Source organism: Cheilinus undulatus, linkage group 11 (genome assembly GCF_018320785.1).
Source record: "Cheilinus undulatus linkage group 11, ASM1832078v1, whole genome shotgun sequence".
Classification (NCBI taxonomy): Eukaryota; Metazoa; Chordata; class Actinopteri; order Labriformes; family Labridae; genus Cheilinus; species Cheilinus undulatus.
Window position 1 is genome coordinate 15,171,130 of NC_054875.1, and position 18,389 is coordinate 15,189,518.

The following is an 18,389-nucleotide window of genomic DNA, read 5'->3' on the forward strand; positions in this document are numbered from 1 at the left end:
CTGTACTGACATATAAAGTAAATGAACCCAGAATTCAAATTTTGCCTCTCTTTTTCTCTCTCCAGGTGGTAACAGGCGACCAGCTGGTGGTGATCGAGCGAGGCGTTCTGATCCGTCAGGCTGAATTATCTCACAGTGGCGTCTATCACTGCCAGGTGGAGGAGCATGGCTACCACTGGACCGCTGTCACTGTTCGCCTTGCTGTCTGGAGCCCCTCAGCCAACAGCCTCCTCGCCTCCTGGTCCAGCTCGTCCTATCAGAGCGCAGGGATCCAGCCCTGGTACGAGGACGTGATGGCTCTGGTTCACCCAGGGAACATCGGCCAGCACTGCCGGGCGCTGGGATACAGACCCCCACGTAACCACCGTCGCCACAGTGAGATCATGGTGAAGCCGAACAAGGAGAAAGAGAGGGGGGAGAGGCACAAGCACGGGGGAGGAAGAGCGGGAGGAGGGGGAGGAAGAGCAGCAGGGAGGAAGAGCAGGAGCAAGCCACAGCTGAGGGCACCAAGGAGTGCCTGAATGTGTCGCGGAACAAGAGTGTGGATCTTAAAGGACTTCTAGACACGCATGCACATTTACATCACACACACACAAATGTTAACATACACACTAAGACACACACTTAACTTAAACACTGAGATAAACATACTGTATGTACAGAGACTTCAACATGCGCATGCACTTACCTTCAAACAAAAAAAGGCATCCTTTCAAATATGACGACAGACTTTCAAACTAAGCTACACACAAACAACAGAAGTATGTACAGGAGGGTGTGAACGGCAAGGACCGCTACATGTGGACGAAAGACTTGTGAATAAAAAGCTCAATACTTTAGGCTGCAGAGCATGCTGAATGAAGGATGAACAGCATGTCTAGATCAATTACTGAGAGGATGGTTTAGATTTGGAGCATTTACATAAAAAAAAAAAAATGTAATTCTAAAACAAGGAGTCATCCAACTTCTGTAATGAGCTCTGCCTTAAAGAGCCATACTGACGACACTGCATGTTTTTGCCCAAACAACATATACACTGTTGATTATTCCTCAGAGCAAAACAGATGTTTTTAGATCGACTTTCTACCCTCCAGCCATAAACTGACTGCAGTTGTGAGCAACATTTTCCAGAAGTTACTATGTGTTGCATTTGAATTTCAGTGACACTCCATCCACTGGCCTTCATCACCCTCAGGCTTAAATGCTCAAAAGCTCTTCATCAATAAGCTATTCTGTAGAATAATAAATGCCAAAGCCATCTCAGAAGTCTGAACATTCGCAGAGACTGTTCCATAAACAGTTGTGTAATTAGCAGCTAAACTCAGCTGAAATAGAAAGTCGTTTTGATTTTCTCTGTAATGGATTATGTTTCAATGTAAAACCTTCAGTTGGAAAATAATCAGCATTGATGGTTGCTTAAAGACTTTTGAATAAGTGCTGCCAGTTGTGAAAAGCACTGAATAGCACTGATGAGTTATTTTTCTCCAAAATGAATATTTAGTAGCGGTCCACCTACGGTGAGAGTTTTTGGTTTCTTTAGATAAGTAGGGTTTGACTATGAGATGGCAGACCACAACCACAAAGATAAAAGGCACAGAAAGCACAGCGATGCCTTTGATGAGGTCACAGATCTACTTTCCCAGGAGGCTGCAGCCACAAAGACGCACTGCAGGAGACGTTTCCATTATGTTTATGCTACAGGTTCACAATTCCAAGTCATATCAGGCACTGGTTTAATGCCACGCAACAGAGCACTTAGTATAGATGTTGGTAAAACATTTAAACCTTGTTTAATAATGTCAGAAAAAATGATCTATCCTATATTGTCATTTTTTATTTGTCAGAACATGTAAGGTATGAGGTTTATTGTGCATGTCTGCACATAAACTGCAGGCTCTATTTTCTTTTCAGAGCAAAAGCCCAATTATTTGATGATTCTAAAGGTTATTTTGGCAGATTTTCAATTGATATGTGGTATGTTAAGAGCAATTTTACCCTCCTAAGAAGGCTCGAAATAATTGGTACAATTTGAAATATTAAACACATTCAGTATTTAAGATAAGCAATCCAGCGTTGTGAGGGAAATGCCAAGGACAGCCAAGCACACTCTTGTGATGCAGAGCAGAATGAGGGCCATTCAGAAAGCAAAATAACTGAAGAAGGAAGCACAGCAAACACAGCCATGGTAACAAAAGAAAACGCAAAAACTTCGATTTAGATGGACGTCAGAAAAGGAAGACCAATTTGATGATTTGGGGTTGACTGATGATTTAGCTAATCACCATATTGAGTTTATTTACGCTGAAGTTTTGTTTATTAAGCAAAGTTTTGAGTTTTGAGAGCAAGGCTTTGGTTGTTTGTGAATAGAAGTTGTTAGTGTATGATGTGCTGTGTTGTCTATCTCGTTGCACACCGAACACTATAAGAAGAAAACGTTTAAATCTGTCATTATTTGTCATCAAGTGTCGGTTCTCTGACATTTTCAAAATCACTTCAGATTTTAATAATCTTTTAGTCTGTGCCAGACTAAAGTTCCTTATTTTCAGATGTCCAGGAAAGATGTGAAGCTGCTACTGGACGAGGTAAAACCAAGCCTTAGAAAAATATAAATTTCTCATGGCATTTATGATTGAATGTTTTTTAAATGGTTGTAATGAGTTGAAACTTTATAACCCAGGTCGTGTTTGGTTATATTGGCAAGGATTATTAAATTGGTAGCGATTAAGAACATTTCTGTATCCACTTTACAAAGAATCCCTTTGGTTCTAGCAGTAAATCAAACGTAATGAACTGTGTACAATATCAAGGTGGATTTTTAAGTATTTTCAGTTGTGTGTTTGATATGAAATGGACAGAAAAACATACTTCAATGTGGGACAACATAACTGCAGAGACTTTGTACAGAACATGCATGTTTCTCGGCTGGTGGTTCAGGACCTAAATGGGCCACCAGGGACTTCAGGTTGGTTCCAGCCCGACTAAAGAAGTGGTGTTTGATACTTCTGCTCCTGTACTTCCAGCTGGTAATGACATCTGGCTGTAAATGATGACGCAGGCTTCTTGCAAATAAAGAAGCCTTTATATAAAAAGTTGGAACTTGAGGCAGTACTTAACTGGACTGACATCAACTGGACTCTGGACTGTTGGAGTAACTTGTTCTGTCTCTATTTAATGGTCTTTTTGTATTTATTTGTTTTGTTATTAAGTGATTATTCTGGGAAACACTATGAGATAATTTAACCATAATCACCCACAGCATATGCATTTATTTAAGATGCATCTGTCTTTCTTTTTGTCCCTGTTACTGCATCTTCCAGCTCCCACCTTTTCAACAGTAAGTTGTTTTTTGTTTTTTTGTTTTTTTTTAAGGATAAGGCCCATTCTGCAGGTATTTATTAGAGAGGTGCTTTGGATGGGGAAACAATAGTGACATCAAATTTAAGCATTAGTTTGATGTGTCTGACAGTTGAGTATTGTATTAGAAACCCCCTCCTATTCCAGCAGTACACACTGGCTTGGCCGAATTTAAAAAGCTCTATGTCAAAATACCCAGATGTCATATAATTTGGGAAAAATTGTACATCGTGGTATGGGTGGTAGACTGGTCTGTCTCTCATACTGTTTCCCACAATGCAAAGTGCCATTGCGGACAGTAACAACAGGTATCTGTAGCATTATGGCCTTTTCAGACTGGCTGAGGGTTGACTGCTTCACAGCTTCATTTTCACTTTGTGTGCATGATAAGTCTATTCTCTCAGACCGCCACACTGTCATGCATCTCATGCAGCAGAATCTTGAAAATAGAAAGCTTACCTATTTTTGCCACAGGCTGCACCTTTCTCTCTGTACATTTGCCTTGATTATCAGATATGTATGTCCACATCTTTAGACTATGTCACAGGGGAAGGTGAACACAGTATACAATATATACTTCTGGTTTGTGCTTTTTAAAGTAAAAGCCATAATGGCATTGATGTGGGGAAGAAACTCACCATGTTTGTAAAGAGTGGTATTCTGAATTTTTATTTTCTCAGTTAGGCTTTAAAATAGGGGTGTAAAGGTACTTGTATTTATAATGTACAGATTTGGTATGGGCCCTTTGGTACAGTTCAGTTGTGTACGACACTCATATACAGACAGGAAAACGTGAGTGCAATCCACACCATCATAGCAACCACAACAAACAATATCAAGAGCCTGAAAATTCCCAGCTTAAAGTCTCCTGTTTGGGAACACTTTGTGAAATACACAGAGGACAATGTAGCAGTACACAAGACAGAGGCTGTGCGGTCATATTAAGCATCTGTGTCTCTGACAGCATGCCCATCTGATCTATTAAAGCAGGGGTTCTCAACTGGTGGGTCGGGATCCAAAAGTGGGTTACGGAGCAGTTTTCAGTGGATCATGACTAGGCGTCTGAAAACAAAAGGTGGCAAAAGTCCTGAAGTCCTTATTGGACATGCATCAGCAAATTTTATTTTACTCTGTTTTACTGTGAGATTGGGTAAATTTGAATGTTTGATGAACATTTCAACTAATTTACCTCCTCTTCTTGCAATAAATAGCTACTTTTTCCATAATAATGATGTAATTTAACAAGTTCTCTGTAAAATTGGCAACAATTGACAAATAATAATGGGGAAAGAGGGTATAAAACTTGTCAGTTGTGTCCCTTTTCTTTTTATATCAGGTGTTTTGGTCCAATCATGCTCCAAACTGCAACATATTCAATTAACTAAACATGTTGTTGAAAGTTGTTTGGAAACTTGGGTCGCAATCTGTTGTAAGACAGGCTGGTGGGTCCTGAGGCCGGACCAGTTGAGAACCACTGTATTAAGCATTCAAAATGGAAGTGTAAAAACAACATTACTGGGTCACACCTATGTGACTAGGAGAAAAAACAGCAAACACAGCTCCATTCGGACATTTAAAATCTTTTTGTCAGGGGGGAGAGTGGGACTCCATAATATCTGCAGCTGGGTCATAGCATTGGTAACACTTATCCTCTGATTCCAGACAGACTCCGTCCTCCTTATCTGCTCAGATTGGCTGTGAAAAGTGCTGCCAAAATTTACACAAGGTCCCATCAGTTTTAAAGTAACCCTGTGCTCAAGTCTGTGTTGAAATCAGCATGTTAATTAGTGCACTTAACAAGCTAACAAATAATTATATTATGATGTGTTCAAGGTCAGCTTGAAAATTTGAAAATTATAGGAAAGGGTATAAATATGTCAATATATCAATAAAAAATTAAAAAGCTAGTATTTGCATAATTTATTCTTTTTTATTATTATTATTTATTGAAGGTATTGATTGGTAGGAGGTTGAAATATTGTTCCTAATTAGTATGTCATTTATTTAACAAATTTTTTATATAATTTTTTAATGTAAAAAAATATGCTAAGTAGAGCTTAGAGCCTAAAATGTTGATGCTGCAATTTAAACAATGTGTACAAGCCACGCCCTCAAGTTCCCAATTAAGGAAAATAAATTCTATGTTGTGTTTGCTTTAAATACCATACCGAAAATGTACTGAAGTATGACTTTAAAACTGACGTACCGAACCGAACATTTTTCCGTACAGTTACACCCCTACTATACAATGAATTAAGTTTCTTGTAGAGGTGAAAAAGAAAGACAGGGCTGTGACTGCAGGGAGACACACAGCCTTAACACAGCAAACATGCGCCCAGTCTGAAATGGTTGTTTCAGCATTCATTACATTACACTTACAGCACAAATGCCCATGGATTTACTTTCTTCTTATCTTCAACTGGCTATTACATGTCTCACAGGTTGATTTTTGTCTATGGAAAAATCATGAAAATCCAAATATATCACAAGATTCTTTTAGAACATTGGTAGGTGATACGGCGTAGCATTCGTGGCAATAGAAAATTAGCTTGACTATAGTTCACTCCTGTTTACTTCTGTTCTCCTAGATTAGATACCAGTGAGATACTACATACTACTGTCTAACACTGTGCAGAGAACATATTTAATATTGTGATTGACAGGAGTATGTTGTAGGCACTTTCAAATACAACCTGCGTCGTCTTGCAACTAAAATAAGATGAAAAGTTTTAACTGCACTCAGCAGAGTGGGAGTGTGCAGGTTTGACTGTATAAGGGCGGCAATATAGAAACTAATGAATAAAAACATTCAGGGGGAAATTCAATAGGAAAAAGAGAGAGCTAGAACTAAATGAATTAAATTTTAACTTTATTTTCTATGGTTTCTTGGAAGAAGGTGCATTTACGTGCTTGGTTCAGTCCAATAACAACAGCCTCTCCTATTTTCATATATTTAATTTCAGCCCTCAAAGATGTTTCTGAGCATGATTAGAATAAATACGTCTCATTCCTTCAGCAGACACCATCACTTTGCACTGCTGGTCGTATGTATTTCCGTCAGTGTGTATGTGTGTGTACAGTGTGCCTCTGTGTGAGAGGAGCTGACATGAAGGTTCAGAGGCCAAGCCAGTGAATCTGCCAAACTTGGCACTCAGTAATGGATCAGACAGACTTTTGATGCTGTTAGAAAAATAAACCAGAACAGCTCGGAGCAGAGAGAAAATTAGCATGGGCCTGGTCCCCTTGGCTTCTAGGCCTTGGCCACATGAAAGAGTTAGCCAGTTCAGAGGTACGACTGAATATGAGCGTGTTTGAGGAAAGAGGGTTCATTGACGAGTGTGTGAGAGTCAGGTACAGCCGCGTCTAAAATGAAAGGGCGTGTGGGTGAGGCTGGCAGAATCGAAATGACATCAGGAATGGTGTTTTGTCAGACTTTATTTAAACATTAAATTCCAGCCAAATGAGGAAACAACCAGCAAGTATCCTCCTCTGCAGTGGCTAGTGAGGTTGGATTTTTATAGTAGTTTTAAAGATGCAGCTGAGACCAGTCAGTGTAACTGTTGTTAGGCACTATCGTCCTGGTTGGTTGAAAATGCAGGCAGTGAACTATCCTTCCAGCTAGAATCCCCACCCTCGGGCACATAAAACCAAGTTTTGGTCTCAAAACCATCATTTTGCTTCTGAGAAGATGCCAAGTTTCATGTTATTTTGAGTTCACACCCAGTTTCACAGTTTCTGTTTTGTCACTGTTCACCCACTAGTTTGCATAAACCCTAAAAAAAACAAGAAAATGCTTGGACTCCCACTTGTGAATATTGTGTGTATATGAATGCGTATATCCATGTGAGATGCAAACACCACACATGTAGGTGGCAGAGCTTCTAAGAGGCATTTTTCTTGAAAGTCATTTCAAACATTTACTGTTTAAAACATGGTGCAGAGCTTCTCCATTCAGTATACCCACCTCACGTGTTTCACCCTCATTCTGCTGTATTTACATTTCACTGCCAATATAAAGTTCCTGTGATTTCCCAGAATGACTTCTTTGCAGACGGAATGAAACTGTGTTCGACTGATCTCCTCTCATTTGTGGAAACTTTGTCTATCTTTTTGTAAATATGTATAAAGGTCGGCCTTCAAATGATTGTGTTTTGTGGTTTATTTGGTTTTATGGGTTTGGACACAGAACAAAGACAAAGACATTTTCAAATGATATTCAGTTTAATAGTGTGTTTTTAGTTACTTATTCTAAGAATCAAGGTGCTTTTTATGGGTTTAGATACATTTCTTCATTTGCAACCTGTACAAACAAAAGCTCCACTGATTTTCTCTCAAAATCAAAGTTATCAAGCTTTAAAATCCTTCCACCAATATTTTCTTTTGTGCAGAAGTCTAAAAATGTCTCAAACCATTTTGATGACCGACACAAACTTCTCTAGTCAGCACCTGTTGGGACATTCTGCAAAATGTGAATAAAAACAGTACAGTGACTTACCAATCACTCTCAAGCTATAGTCATCTGAATACATCAGAAAGACAACATATATTTAATGTTCAAGCAGATTAATTTGTATTCTGAATCATGGGGAGAGAGCTGGTAGGCCCCTTTAGGGTCCCTGAAGGTGTGAAAATGACCACGACAAATTATATAAAGTTTCTGACTGACCACTTTCTTCCATGGTACAAAAAGAAGAGCAGTGCCATCCATAGCAAAATTATCTTCATGCATGACAATGCACCATCTCATGCTGTAAAGAGTACCTCTGTGTCATTGGCTGCTATGGGCATAAAAGGAGAAAAAATCATGGTGTGGCCCCATCCTCCCCTGACATCAACCCTATAGAGAACCTTTGGAGCATCCTCAAGCTAAAGATCTATGAGGGTGGGAGGCAGTTCACATCAAAACAGAAGCTCTGGGAGGATATTCTGATATCCTGCAAAGAAATTCAAGCAGAAACTCTCCAAAAACTCACAAGTTCAATGGATGCGAAAAAAGTGAAGGTGATATCAAAGAAGTGGTCCTATGTTAACATGAAACTTGGCCTGTTAAGATGTTTTTGATTGAAATAACTTTAGATTTCAGTAAGTTTGACCTAATGCTGCAAATTTAACAATTGACCATTTTCAGTTCTTAACAACCTATGAAATATTTTGAAACTCTGTTGCTCTAGCGTTTGACGACTGGAAAATTATACTGGCTGTCATTTGCATTGACTATTTAGGAGAATCAGAGAAAAATATTATTGCACATCAATTTGGAATGCGGTGTACATTACCTGACACACCAGATAGACTGCTTCATGTCTCCATTGCATGGATGTGTTTCACATTCATCTGGGAAGAATCTCATATAAAGTGTCTCGAAAGGGCTGGACTTTAAAAAAAAAAAAGAAAAAAATCTCAGAAGGTGATTGGATGAATGTCCTTTCTGTTATGTTTGTTATACTCAGCTCCAGGCAGGCTCTTTTGTAGTTTGAAAAACTCAACTGAGTTTGCTCATGGATAAAACTCAAGCTGGGGCCAGTGGAGAGAAGTGCAAACATATCTTCTCTATTATAGCTATACGGAGCTATGGCGGCAGCCAACAAGAGGGCCTGTCAGCAGACTCCAGGCATCCATAAATGGACTGGCATTTGGACATCACAAATGCGTGCACATTGACTACCATAACTTTTTAAAATTGAGGTGTCCTTCTTCAAAACTGAGCTCGATAAGGTGTATGCACTATACAACATATGAATGTCTCATTTTACGTGGATAAATTTCACATTTTGAAAGAGAAAAGATGTTAAAAAGTGCTGACGTATTCTGGCCTCATGCTGCACCAGGTTCTAAAACATCTTGGCGTGTGGATCCTGTCCTGCCTCTTGCAGTCATTGTTGTTGACTGCCAGTACAACTAAACCTCGCCAGTACGTACCACCTCATTCTCTTGAAATGATGCTGATTGGTCCTTTCAAATTAGAGCTTTGCAAGATGGATCTACCTGATGACAGTCATGGAATCTGGCCAATCCTTCTGCTTTACAAGATTAGAACATACAGGTTATGGAACAACACACACTTCCATCCAGACATCTTCTACAGAGATGTCCCTGCTTATTTCACCAAGACAAGCCAAGCCACATTCTGCATGAGTCTCAACAGCATGGCCTATCGGTAAAAGAGTGCAGGTACTCATGTCTCCCATTGAAAATGTATAGCATATTGTGAAGCACAGCATATGTCAACGAAACCCTGCAAATAAGGAGCATCTAAAGATGTGCATCTACAAAGAATGGGAAAGAATTCAACCTTCATTACTTCAGTCCTCAGATGCTAACAAGGTGTAGATAGAAGAGAAGCTGATGAAACAAAGTGGTAAACGGCCTCCTGTCCTGACTTTATGGAATGGTGAACAGGCATAAGATTCAGATAATGTGTATATTTCAAAAACAACAATAAAGTTTATCATTTGGAAGATTGAATGTCTTGTCTTTGTGCTGTAACTATTTGAATTAAGATTGGAAAAGATTTTGCATGCCAGCTACACTCACAGAGGTATATATGTAAACATGTTTTTTATTCAGCTGTTTACTAAATAAGCATTTTTGCAGTGATTTGGAGATCTTAAATGATTTACAGTGCATCATAAAACTAAGTGCTCCAACAGCTTTCTCAGCACACATCCACCCAACCGAGTCAGAGAATTCCAAGCAATTCATTTGATTTCATCTGCTTTATTTCTCATGCACGCAGTCCATCAATGCCTCCACTCCAAAACAGTAACACAGCAAGCAGTACCAAACCACCCTCCATCTCTGCCAGAGTGACCACATACAGTACTTTTTCATTAAATCTTCAGTAATGCTATGTTCTGCTGAGCACTCTGGTGGTTACGAGTTACATTCCAATCCAGCTGCATACCGTGTACAGCCATCATTTACGCTGCTGCTTCCAAACCCCGAGGTAAAAAGGAGGTCAGCAGTGCCTCATTTTGCTCTTCTGATTGTTTATTATGCACGCTACTTTTAAAACTTGACAGCCCCTGGTTATTTGTGAGCAACTTTGGCTTCTTTTTTTTACTGCTCAGATTCACTTTGTAAACATAATCATGGACAAAAACCTCCTTGAGGATATGACTGGAATGATAGTGCTTCACTCAGAAACAGGATACAGCAGAAAGACAGAAAACCTGACATGAAAAAGTCATAGATATATTGCAGTACTGTGTATTTTGCTAGGAATGAGAAATTCCTTTGTCAGTGTTTCTTAGAAGGCTCCTCTGTCTTACAGGGTATCAGTTTTAGACTATAATTATTGTATACACATCCCAGTTTATACTGTAAGGTAGCCAGAGGGTACCACAGGACATGTAAACTAGACCTCATTATCATAAAGACTGTCTGATTGACTGGTGTCACTTTACACACTGAAGACATGTAAAATATATCAGCTACTCTCAGGAGGGGGAAAAAACTCCAAGCAGTGGAAACATGGTCAGACCAAACAGCAGCACACCACTGTAAGAGGAAAAGTTTTTGGAATAGCTTAAACTGACTTATTGATAAAGGAAATAAAAACATTTTACCTTTTCTTACAATTAACAATCTATCCGTTATGTTCTGTGTTTGGTCAGCAGAGTTGCGACTGTATTCTGGTTTAAACACTGATGTTGTCTTAGTGACAACCGTTGATGTTTCTGAAGTTTTGAGCTGACTGCTGAATGATGGCATCACCAGTGGGATACTGTGGGGCATATACATGTATACTGAGTATACCCACACATTTTTTAGTTTCCATGTTGGAGGGTAAACTAATTTCTCTGTCCCTCTGATGCAAATATTTCATTTATTTTTTCTTAGGGAGAAGTCATGACCTTCCTTACCCTGCCTCCAAACAGCTTAAAGCATTAATATTGATTACAAGTCCCCAAGAGAATAAATCCTGATTATTTTGTCGCCAATGCAGCGTTATCATGAAGCACACATGTGCCATGAAAAAGTATTTCCTCCCTTTCTGAAGTGATTTCTTATATGTTTGCATTTTTGTCACACTTAATTTTAACATTAGACGAACATAACCCAAATAAATACAAAATTCTGTTTTTAAATGATAACTCAATTTTATTAAGGGAGCAAAGCCATCCAAACCTATCTGACCCTGTGTGAAAAAGTAACCTAATAACTGGTTGCGCCACCAAACAACTGCAAGCAAGCATTTGCTATAACTGACAGTAAGTCTTTCACATCAATGTGGAGGAATTCAAGCCCACTCTGCATTGCAGAATTGTTGTAATTTAGCCACATTGGAGGGTTTTCCAGCATAAACGTCCTGTTTAAGGCCATGCCACAGCATCTCAATCGAATCTACATCCCAGCTTTGACTAGGCCACTCCAAAACCTTTATTTTCTGATAGAGATCAGAATCTATTGTTCCATCAATCACAGCAAGTGGCCCAGGTCCTGAAGAAGCAAAGCAGCCCCAGGCCATCACACTGCCACCACCATGTTTGACTGTTGGTATGAGGTTCTTTTTATTAAATGCTGTGTTAGTTTTACGCTAAATGTAACGGGACACACAACTTCCAAAAGTTCAACTTTTGTCTCACAGAATATTTCCCAAAATTCTTGGGGATCATCAGGATGTTTTCTGAAAAATATGAGATGAGCCTTTGAGTTCTTTTTGCTCGACAGTGGTTTTTGACTTGTCACGCTCCCATGATGCCATTTTTGCCCAGTGTCTTTCTTATTGTTGAATCATGAACGCTGACATTATCTGAGTCAAGCGAGGCAGTCAGGTCTTTAGATGTTGTTCTGTGTTCTTTTGTGACCCCCTGGATGACTCATTGATGCACTCTTGAGGTAATTTTGATTGGCCAGCCACTCCTGGGAAGGTTCACCACTGTTCCAAGTTTTCTCCATTTGTGGATAATGGCTCTTACTGTGGTTCTCTGGAGTCCCAAAGCCTTTGAAATGACTCTGTAACCCAGGCTGACAGATGCCTTTGTTTCTCCTCCATTCTTGAATTTCTTAAGATCACCGCATGTGCTGCTTTTTGAGATCTTTAAAGCTACTTCACTGTCAGACAGACTTTTTTAAAAGAGGCTCCTTGATTCAACAGGTCTGGGAGAAATCCGGCCTGGGTGTGGCTAGGGAAATTGAACTCAGCTTTCCAAACATGTGGTTAATCACAGACAATTCATGGGGGTAAACTGCTTAAACTGGGCCAAGTAGGCTTGGATTACTTTTTCCATTAAAAATGAAATCATCAATTATCATTTAAAAATTTTGTATTTACTTAGGTGATCTTTTTCTAGTATTAAAATTAGTCTGATGTCCTGAAACATTTAAGTGTGACGTATATGCCTAAAAATAAGAAACCAGGAAGGGCGTAAACATGTGCTATATAGATAGATATATACTTTATTGATCCCGAAGGAAATTCAGGCCCTGTATAAGCAGGCTAAATAACCAGCCAAGAATCACTGATTATTTCAGTTTAATGTTTTATGTCATTTATTTTCTGAGGCCTGAGGACTGCTGTGTTAAGTTTGGTTATAGGAAATCTTAACCTGCAAAGTTAGCCTCTAACTTTGACAATATTCTCTCATGTAATGAAATTGGTGGGGCAGTGAGTCAAACCACATGTTGTCATCGAGCTAGAACAAAACCCACACAGACCTGGCATAGTCCCTTACTGTAATATACAGCTACAATTTTTACAGCTGTCATGGTCCTGCTAAAAAATACTCCATCTTTTCACCAAACCATCTCCAGACTCTAAATGATCATCTTCGGGTGACTACCAAAATAAAGGAAAATCTGAACCAACATGATGACAAGCTGCAAAAACAACTAGAGTATACAGAAGAGGTGACTAAAAGTGGTCTCTGTTTATTGCCATACTTAGTTCACTGCCAATGACTCAAAGAAAAAACACAACAGCAGGATCTGAAAACGCACCAAGGAACACAACAGGGAGTTGGAAACAGGCTCTGAAGAGACAACACTTTTGGCATTTGCCACACTAAGTGACTCATCCACCCATTCAGTCTTTTTTCCCAAGGCTGACTCAATTTAAAAGACTCCCTTCTTACCAATTCACCTATAAAAGCACCCGTTAGGAGTAATAAGAGGTTTCGGCAAAGTTCTCATGGTGCATGAAACCGTCTGAAGATTGAATTTTAGGGACAACTGGCTCAGAAGACTTTCTAAGAATCTCAGAGCAAAAACTGGACTTTTAAGGTCATCCTAACCACCTAATAAGCACACTCATCACATTTTCATAGTGTTTCAGTAGATTATGTTCAATGGTAAGATTTCAGCTCGAGCAGCAATAAAACAACAAACAAACAAACAAAATATGACAAAAAATGACAAAAAAAAAAACAAAACAAAAAGAAAGCTGACATTTTTTTTCTAATCCCATCATTGTCATCTAGTTAGGGATGCACTGATACCACATTTTTCCAGACCAGGTAGGTGTACGAGTACTCACATAGTTCAGCTATGAGTAGGGGAGACCGGGTATGGTTGTAACAATGGGAGCATTGCAACACCACAGTTTCCACAAATCAGGGATAAGTAAGGAGTCGCATGATCATTTCAGTATTTTCCCACTTTCTCTCTAATCCCACATGGTGATTTTCAAGGCTGCAAACAGTCGCTCGTGGATTATACAGAGTAAAAACTCATTTCGATGTAAGATAGTCATTTTTGTCACCAACACAATAATACTATATATATATATATATATATATATATATTTTAGTTCTAATATAGTTACAGATAGAGAGATAAAACTTACAGAGGATGAAACTGTAGTTTCTCAGACAAATATGTGATTCATCTCTCGCTGATTTTAAGCCATCATGCTGATACAGCTCGCTGAACTCTGGTTGACAGAGGTGAGATGGGTTGTTACGCATATCTTAGGTTTTGCAACCATATACCCTCACATACAACTAATAGCAACTTTTTGATATTGACATGGGCTTTTATAAGTGAATAACACTGAGAGTTATGAGAGTGCATCCTCCTGTAACTTTGGACAATGAAAACTTTTGTCTTATTTGCCTTATGGAAACTTGAAGCCATAGAAAGTGGGAAAGATGTGCCTATGCATTCAATATGAGGACCAAGCTCACACCCTAGGTGTTCAAGTCTGATTCACTTTAAATAGAATTCACATACTGTTCATAAACACAAAATGACATTATTTTCTATTAAAGCAGTATGTTCTACTCAAGTTCATTGCATTACTTTCATTAAGCATAAAAAACGTTCAATGAGTTTTTTTTACACTATTTTACACACGTGTTCACACAGTCATATGCATTTGAGTTAAACAGAAATGGTCACTCATAAAGAGAGGGACGTTGTTCTAGATTTGTTTTACTTCAGTAAATCACATCACACCACCTCCTTCTTTCTAGTCTCAAGTTTTTGTTACTCTCTCATTTTCACTTATATGCATCTGAGGATAAATCTGCCAGACAAAAGGAAATCATATTTGACAAGCAATGCATGCTGCCATGTTAACTCAGGGAGCGTCTTTTAAACCGAGCCTTTAATGGCAAGAAAATGGCAGAAGTATTATGGAGGCCACCAGCAAAGACCAACATGAGGCTGTTCCCCATTTAGCTGAAAGCAATCACTGTGAGAGCACACAATATTTTCAACCATCTCTTTTCAGTTAACAAGTCAGGGAGCTACAGGACACCCTTAGATCTGAACTATAACACCAAATACCCAGTGCTCACTGTCTACTGGAAAAGCAGAATGACAACTCAAACTCAGCACATGTAAATACCTGGCATGTAGGTTTTATGTTGTGATAAGTTCTAAAAAACAGTTTTTGCAAAAATTGTGAATAACAGTGTGTTTGTCATACATTTACATGTTTTACATGTGGAGAGCTACGTGGGGGCCTGAAAATATTTTCATCTGCCAAAGGGGGGCCTGATAGAAAAGTTTAGGGACCACTGCTCTAATCCAATGTTTTTGTTAATTGCATACCATTTTAACCCACAGTAATCTACCTGTTCATTGCTTCGATATAACTATCGGAATCTACTTGATTATAACGTATTTGCTTGATATGGAGCATGAGGCCTTATAGCAATGCCACATATGGAAGGCTAAAGACCAGCTCTTGCTCTCAGAGTCCCTTTCATGATGGCAGAGATAAAGACCAAAGACATTTTAACATCAGTGAGTGACAGAAGGCTCAGGGATGGCTTTAGAGATGGAAATTAATGTTAGCACTGTGAAAAGAAACTATTTTCCAGCTCTAATACAAAATCAAACATGTGCTTTAAAAACCACAGACATTTGTTTATATAGCTCCAAGGCCAGGACAGCACTTGTAAGTTAAGTCTCTCCCTCCTCTGTGGTGCCACAGACAGACAAAGATGGGTTGTCTTACAAAGATCATATTGGTGTTTGGTTGTTTAATTTGTCAAAGTCCTATTTGTGTGAATTTAAAATTGTATAGTCTTTTGAAAAAGTTAAAGCCCCCTTTGAATAAATGCATTTCCAGGAAAAAGGCATTGTCAAAGTGTGAGGTTAAAAAAAAGCATTTAACTGAAGGTTTACCGTATGTAACGTTACCTCTAGTCCCTTTTATTGACATCTGTAGACCACTTCCTGATTTGAGAGTTGATGATAAGTACTTGAACACAGCTGTGTTTGCCTGTGTGCTTAAGGGAGCACCTCTCAGCTGGTTAGTCAGAGCACATAAGTGGGTTGTTGAGCCATTTTCTGTAGGTTGTACCAAAAAAATCAGGGCAAAAATTCTATGATGTATGGAAGCCTCAAGCGGACATATGTCTGTATATGTTATTTAGCTCCATTATGCTGTTGGAACAAGTACATTTTAGTTGTTTTCTTGTGATCTTGTTTTTTTGAATGGCAAGTTAGAGCTTGTTTCCCATGATCAGATGTTCATTTCCTGTGATCTCTAGAAAATAATCTAAAAGTTCATGTTCACGATAAAAGCTATTTCCATGCTAAACATTTCAGAGTTGATTTTATCTCTCAAAGTTTTATTTCAACTCTGTTCTCAAATGGCCTCCAGTGTTTGAGTTATTCAACAGTGTTGGTTGAGTCAATGTAAGTCCAGCTCTGTAGAGAATCAGTTGGTCTGAGCTCCCCTTCTGCCATTTCAAATCTAAGGTCAAAGCTTCCCATCATACCCTTTGGTAGCTGTTTTTTGTTCCAATGTATTTTTATGTGTTTAGATGTTGCACTGAACAGTGGTCACTGCTGGGACTCATTTGCTCATGTTTGTGGGTTGTTGTTGTTGATTTTAGTATTTGAAACTTCTGTTCCATGAGTAATGGCATCCACTGAGTTAGCAGCTTACTGCCTGGGTAAGGATAGGTCTCAGCAAAGGGTGCAGTTCCAACATTAAGTCAAAGGGGGGTTCAAGGATCTGTATTTGTTTCTTGACACCACCCTTACCAGAAGACACATGACTTTGCCACAAATGTTCAATGAAAGGCGAGTGTTACAAATCAATACTGTAAAAGAATTAAAATATTGACACTTTCCAAAGTGTAAATTTAACTTGGAACTGGTGAGAATTAGACAAACTCTCAAAAAGTGTTAAATTTAAAATTATGTGATCTTAATTAACACGGATAACTTTGCTGTGCAGGTCTTCTGTAGCTATGTGCTTTATGAATATGTTTGCCTTGTCCTTGTCTTTTTGTTCCATCTAAGGTTCAAACTGAAGGGTTTTTCATTAAATTGATTGAATTAGAGCCCCAGGTTTTCCTGAGGAGGTGCTGGAAGGTTCTGAAGCAGGACCCGTTGATAACCTGTTGTTTTGAGAGGGAGCAAATTTGACTCAGGTTTTCTGGCAAAAAGAACCAACCTTCCCCTGAACTGGGATGTGATTAATAATTATGATTTAATGGCCCTCACTGTCATTCTGTTTGCCAACATCCCACATGCAGTCTCTAGCTTTATTATGGCTAAACCACATCTGTTTGAAAGCACGTGCTTTAGATTTGCTTTGAATCTGTCATTATTCTAAATGATACCTTTCTTGTGGTCATAACTTGTCTGCTCCCCTCTGACAGTCATATCCCTAAAAAGAAAGAGTAAATCTGGTGAGGGTCAGAGTGGTTAAGTGTTCTCCTGTGAATTTCTGGAAACAATTGCCTTCTCTCAGGAGTCTAATTGTCTTCAGGTAAATGTCTCAGGCTTTGATGTTTAGCTTTAAAAAAGAGGGTTCAAATGGGATAAAACTGTAAAATACCCCCTTAGAGCGAGGGAGCAGCTGTCCTGAATGGAAGGCGTGGATCAGAAATTTTACAAGAGCTTCAGATGCGGTTTGTGTGTGGTTTTGGATCTTCTCCCCTTTTCTGCAACAGTGTTTGTCATTTTTGGCCACATTCAAAAGTTTAAAAGCCACAGGCGCTGGCTTTCACTGTGAATGCAAATAGGCTAAATGGAAACACATTTTCAACCTCCCATTCAGTCTGTTCCTCCGAATTATTTCATTCACAATTATTAACATCAGGACTGCAGTTCTGATTTTAAATTACTGAGGACATCCGTCCATCTTGAAAGTGCTTGTCATCCTGTTTCTTTCCTTTAAAAACTGTGCAGCATTCTTACACAGGACATTACAAATGTGATATCCATTACCTAGCATGAATACTGCCTTGGACAAGTATAATTTTATCATCTATAGTCCTCCCTCCAGCATTCATTCTTCCCAGTGTGTGCTTGTATGTTGAAATATTGACTATTTTATCTGTCCATTCCTTTACTGTGATGCTTCTTGGGTTCTTAAAGTTTTGTAGTGTGAGTCTGTTAGAATACTATATATGTTATATAGAAGTGACCATTATCCTCATATAGGAGACAGAGTTTTAGATTTATGGTCAATGTGAAATCAATGCAATCTCCTAGAATCGGTACACTTCACAACATCTTGTCTTCATCAATCCCCATTTTTTTGAAGTCTATTTGGTGCTCAAAGATATCTATGCACTATTTTATACTGAATGAGTTTCCCTCTGGGTTCTTTGATACAATAACCG

General features: G+C 38.9%; 1 protein-coding gene across 2 annotated transcripts in view; it reads left to right on the plus strand.

Annotated features, from left to right (window-relative positions):
• sema3h (sema domain, immunoglobulin domain (Ig), short basic domain, secreted, (semaphorin) 3H) overlaps positions 1 to 7,482 on the plus strand; it is an 86,946-nt gene extending 79,464 nt beyond the window's left edge. For both annotated transcript variants that reach the window (XM_041798307.1, XM_041798308.1), the window contains exon 18: positions 66 to 7,482. In XM_041798307.1, coding sequence (XP_041654241.1) covers positions 66 to 521 — 456 coding nt within the window. In that variant the 3' untranslated portion in view covers positions 522 to 7,482. The remainder of the gene's footprint in view (positions 1 to 65) is intronic.
• Positions 7,483 to 18,389: the final 10,907 nt, after the last annotated feature.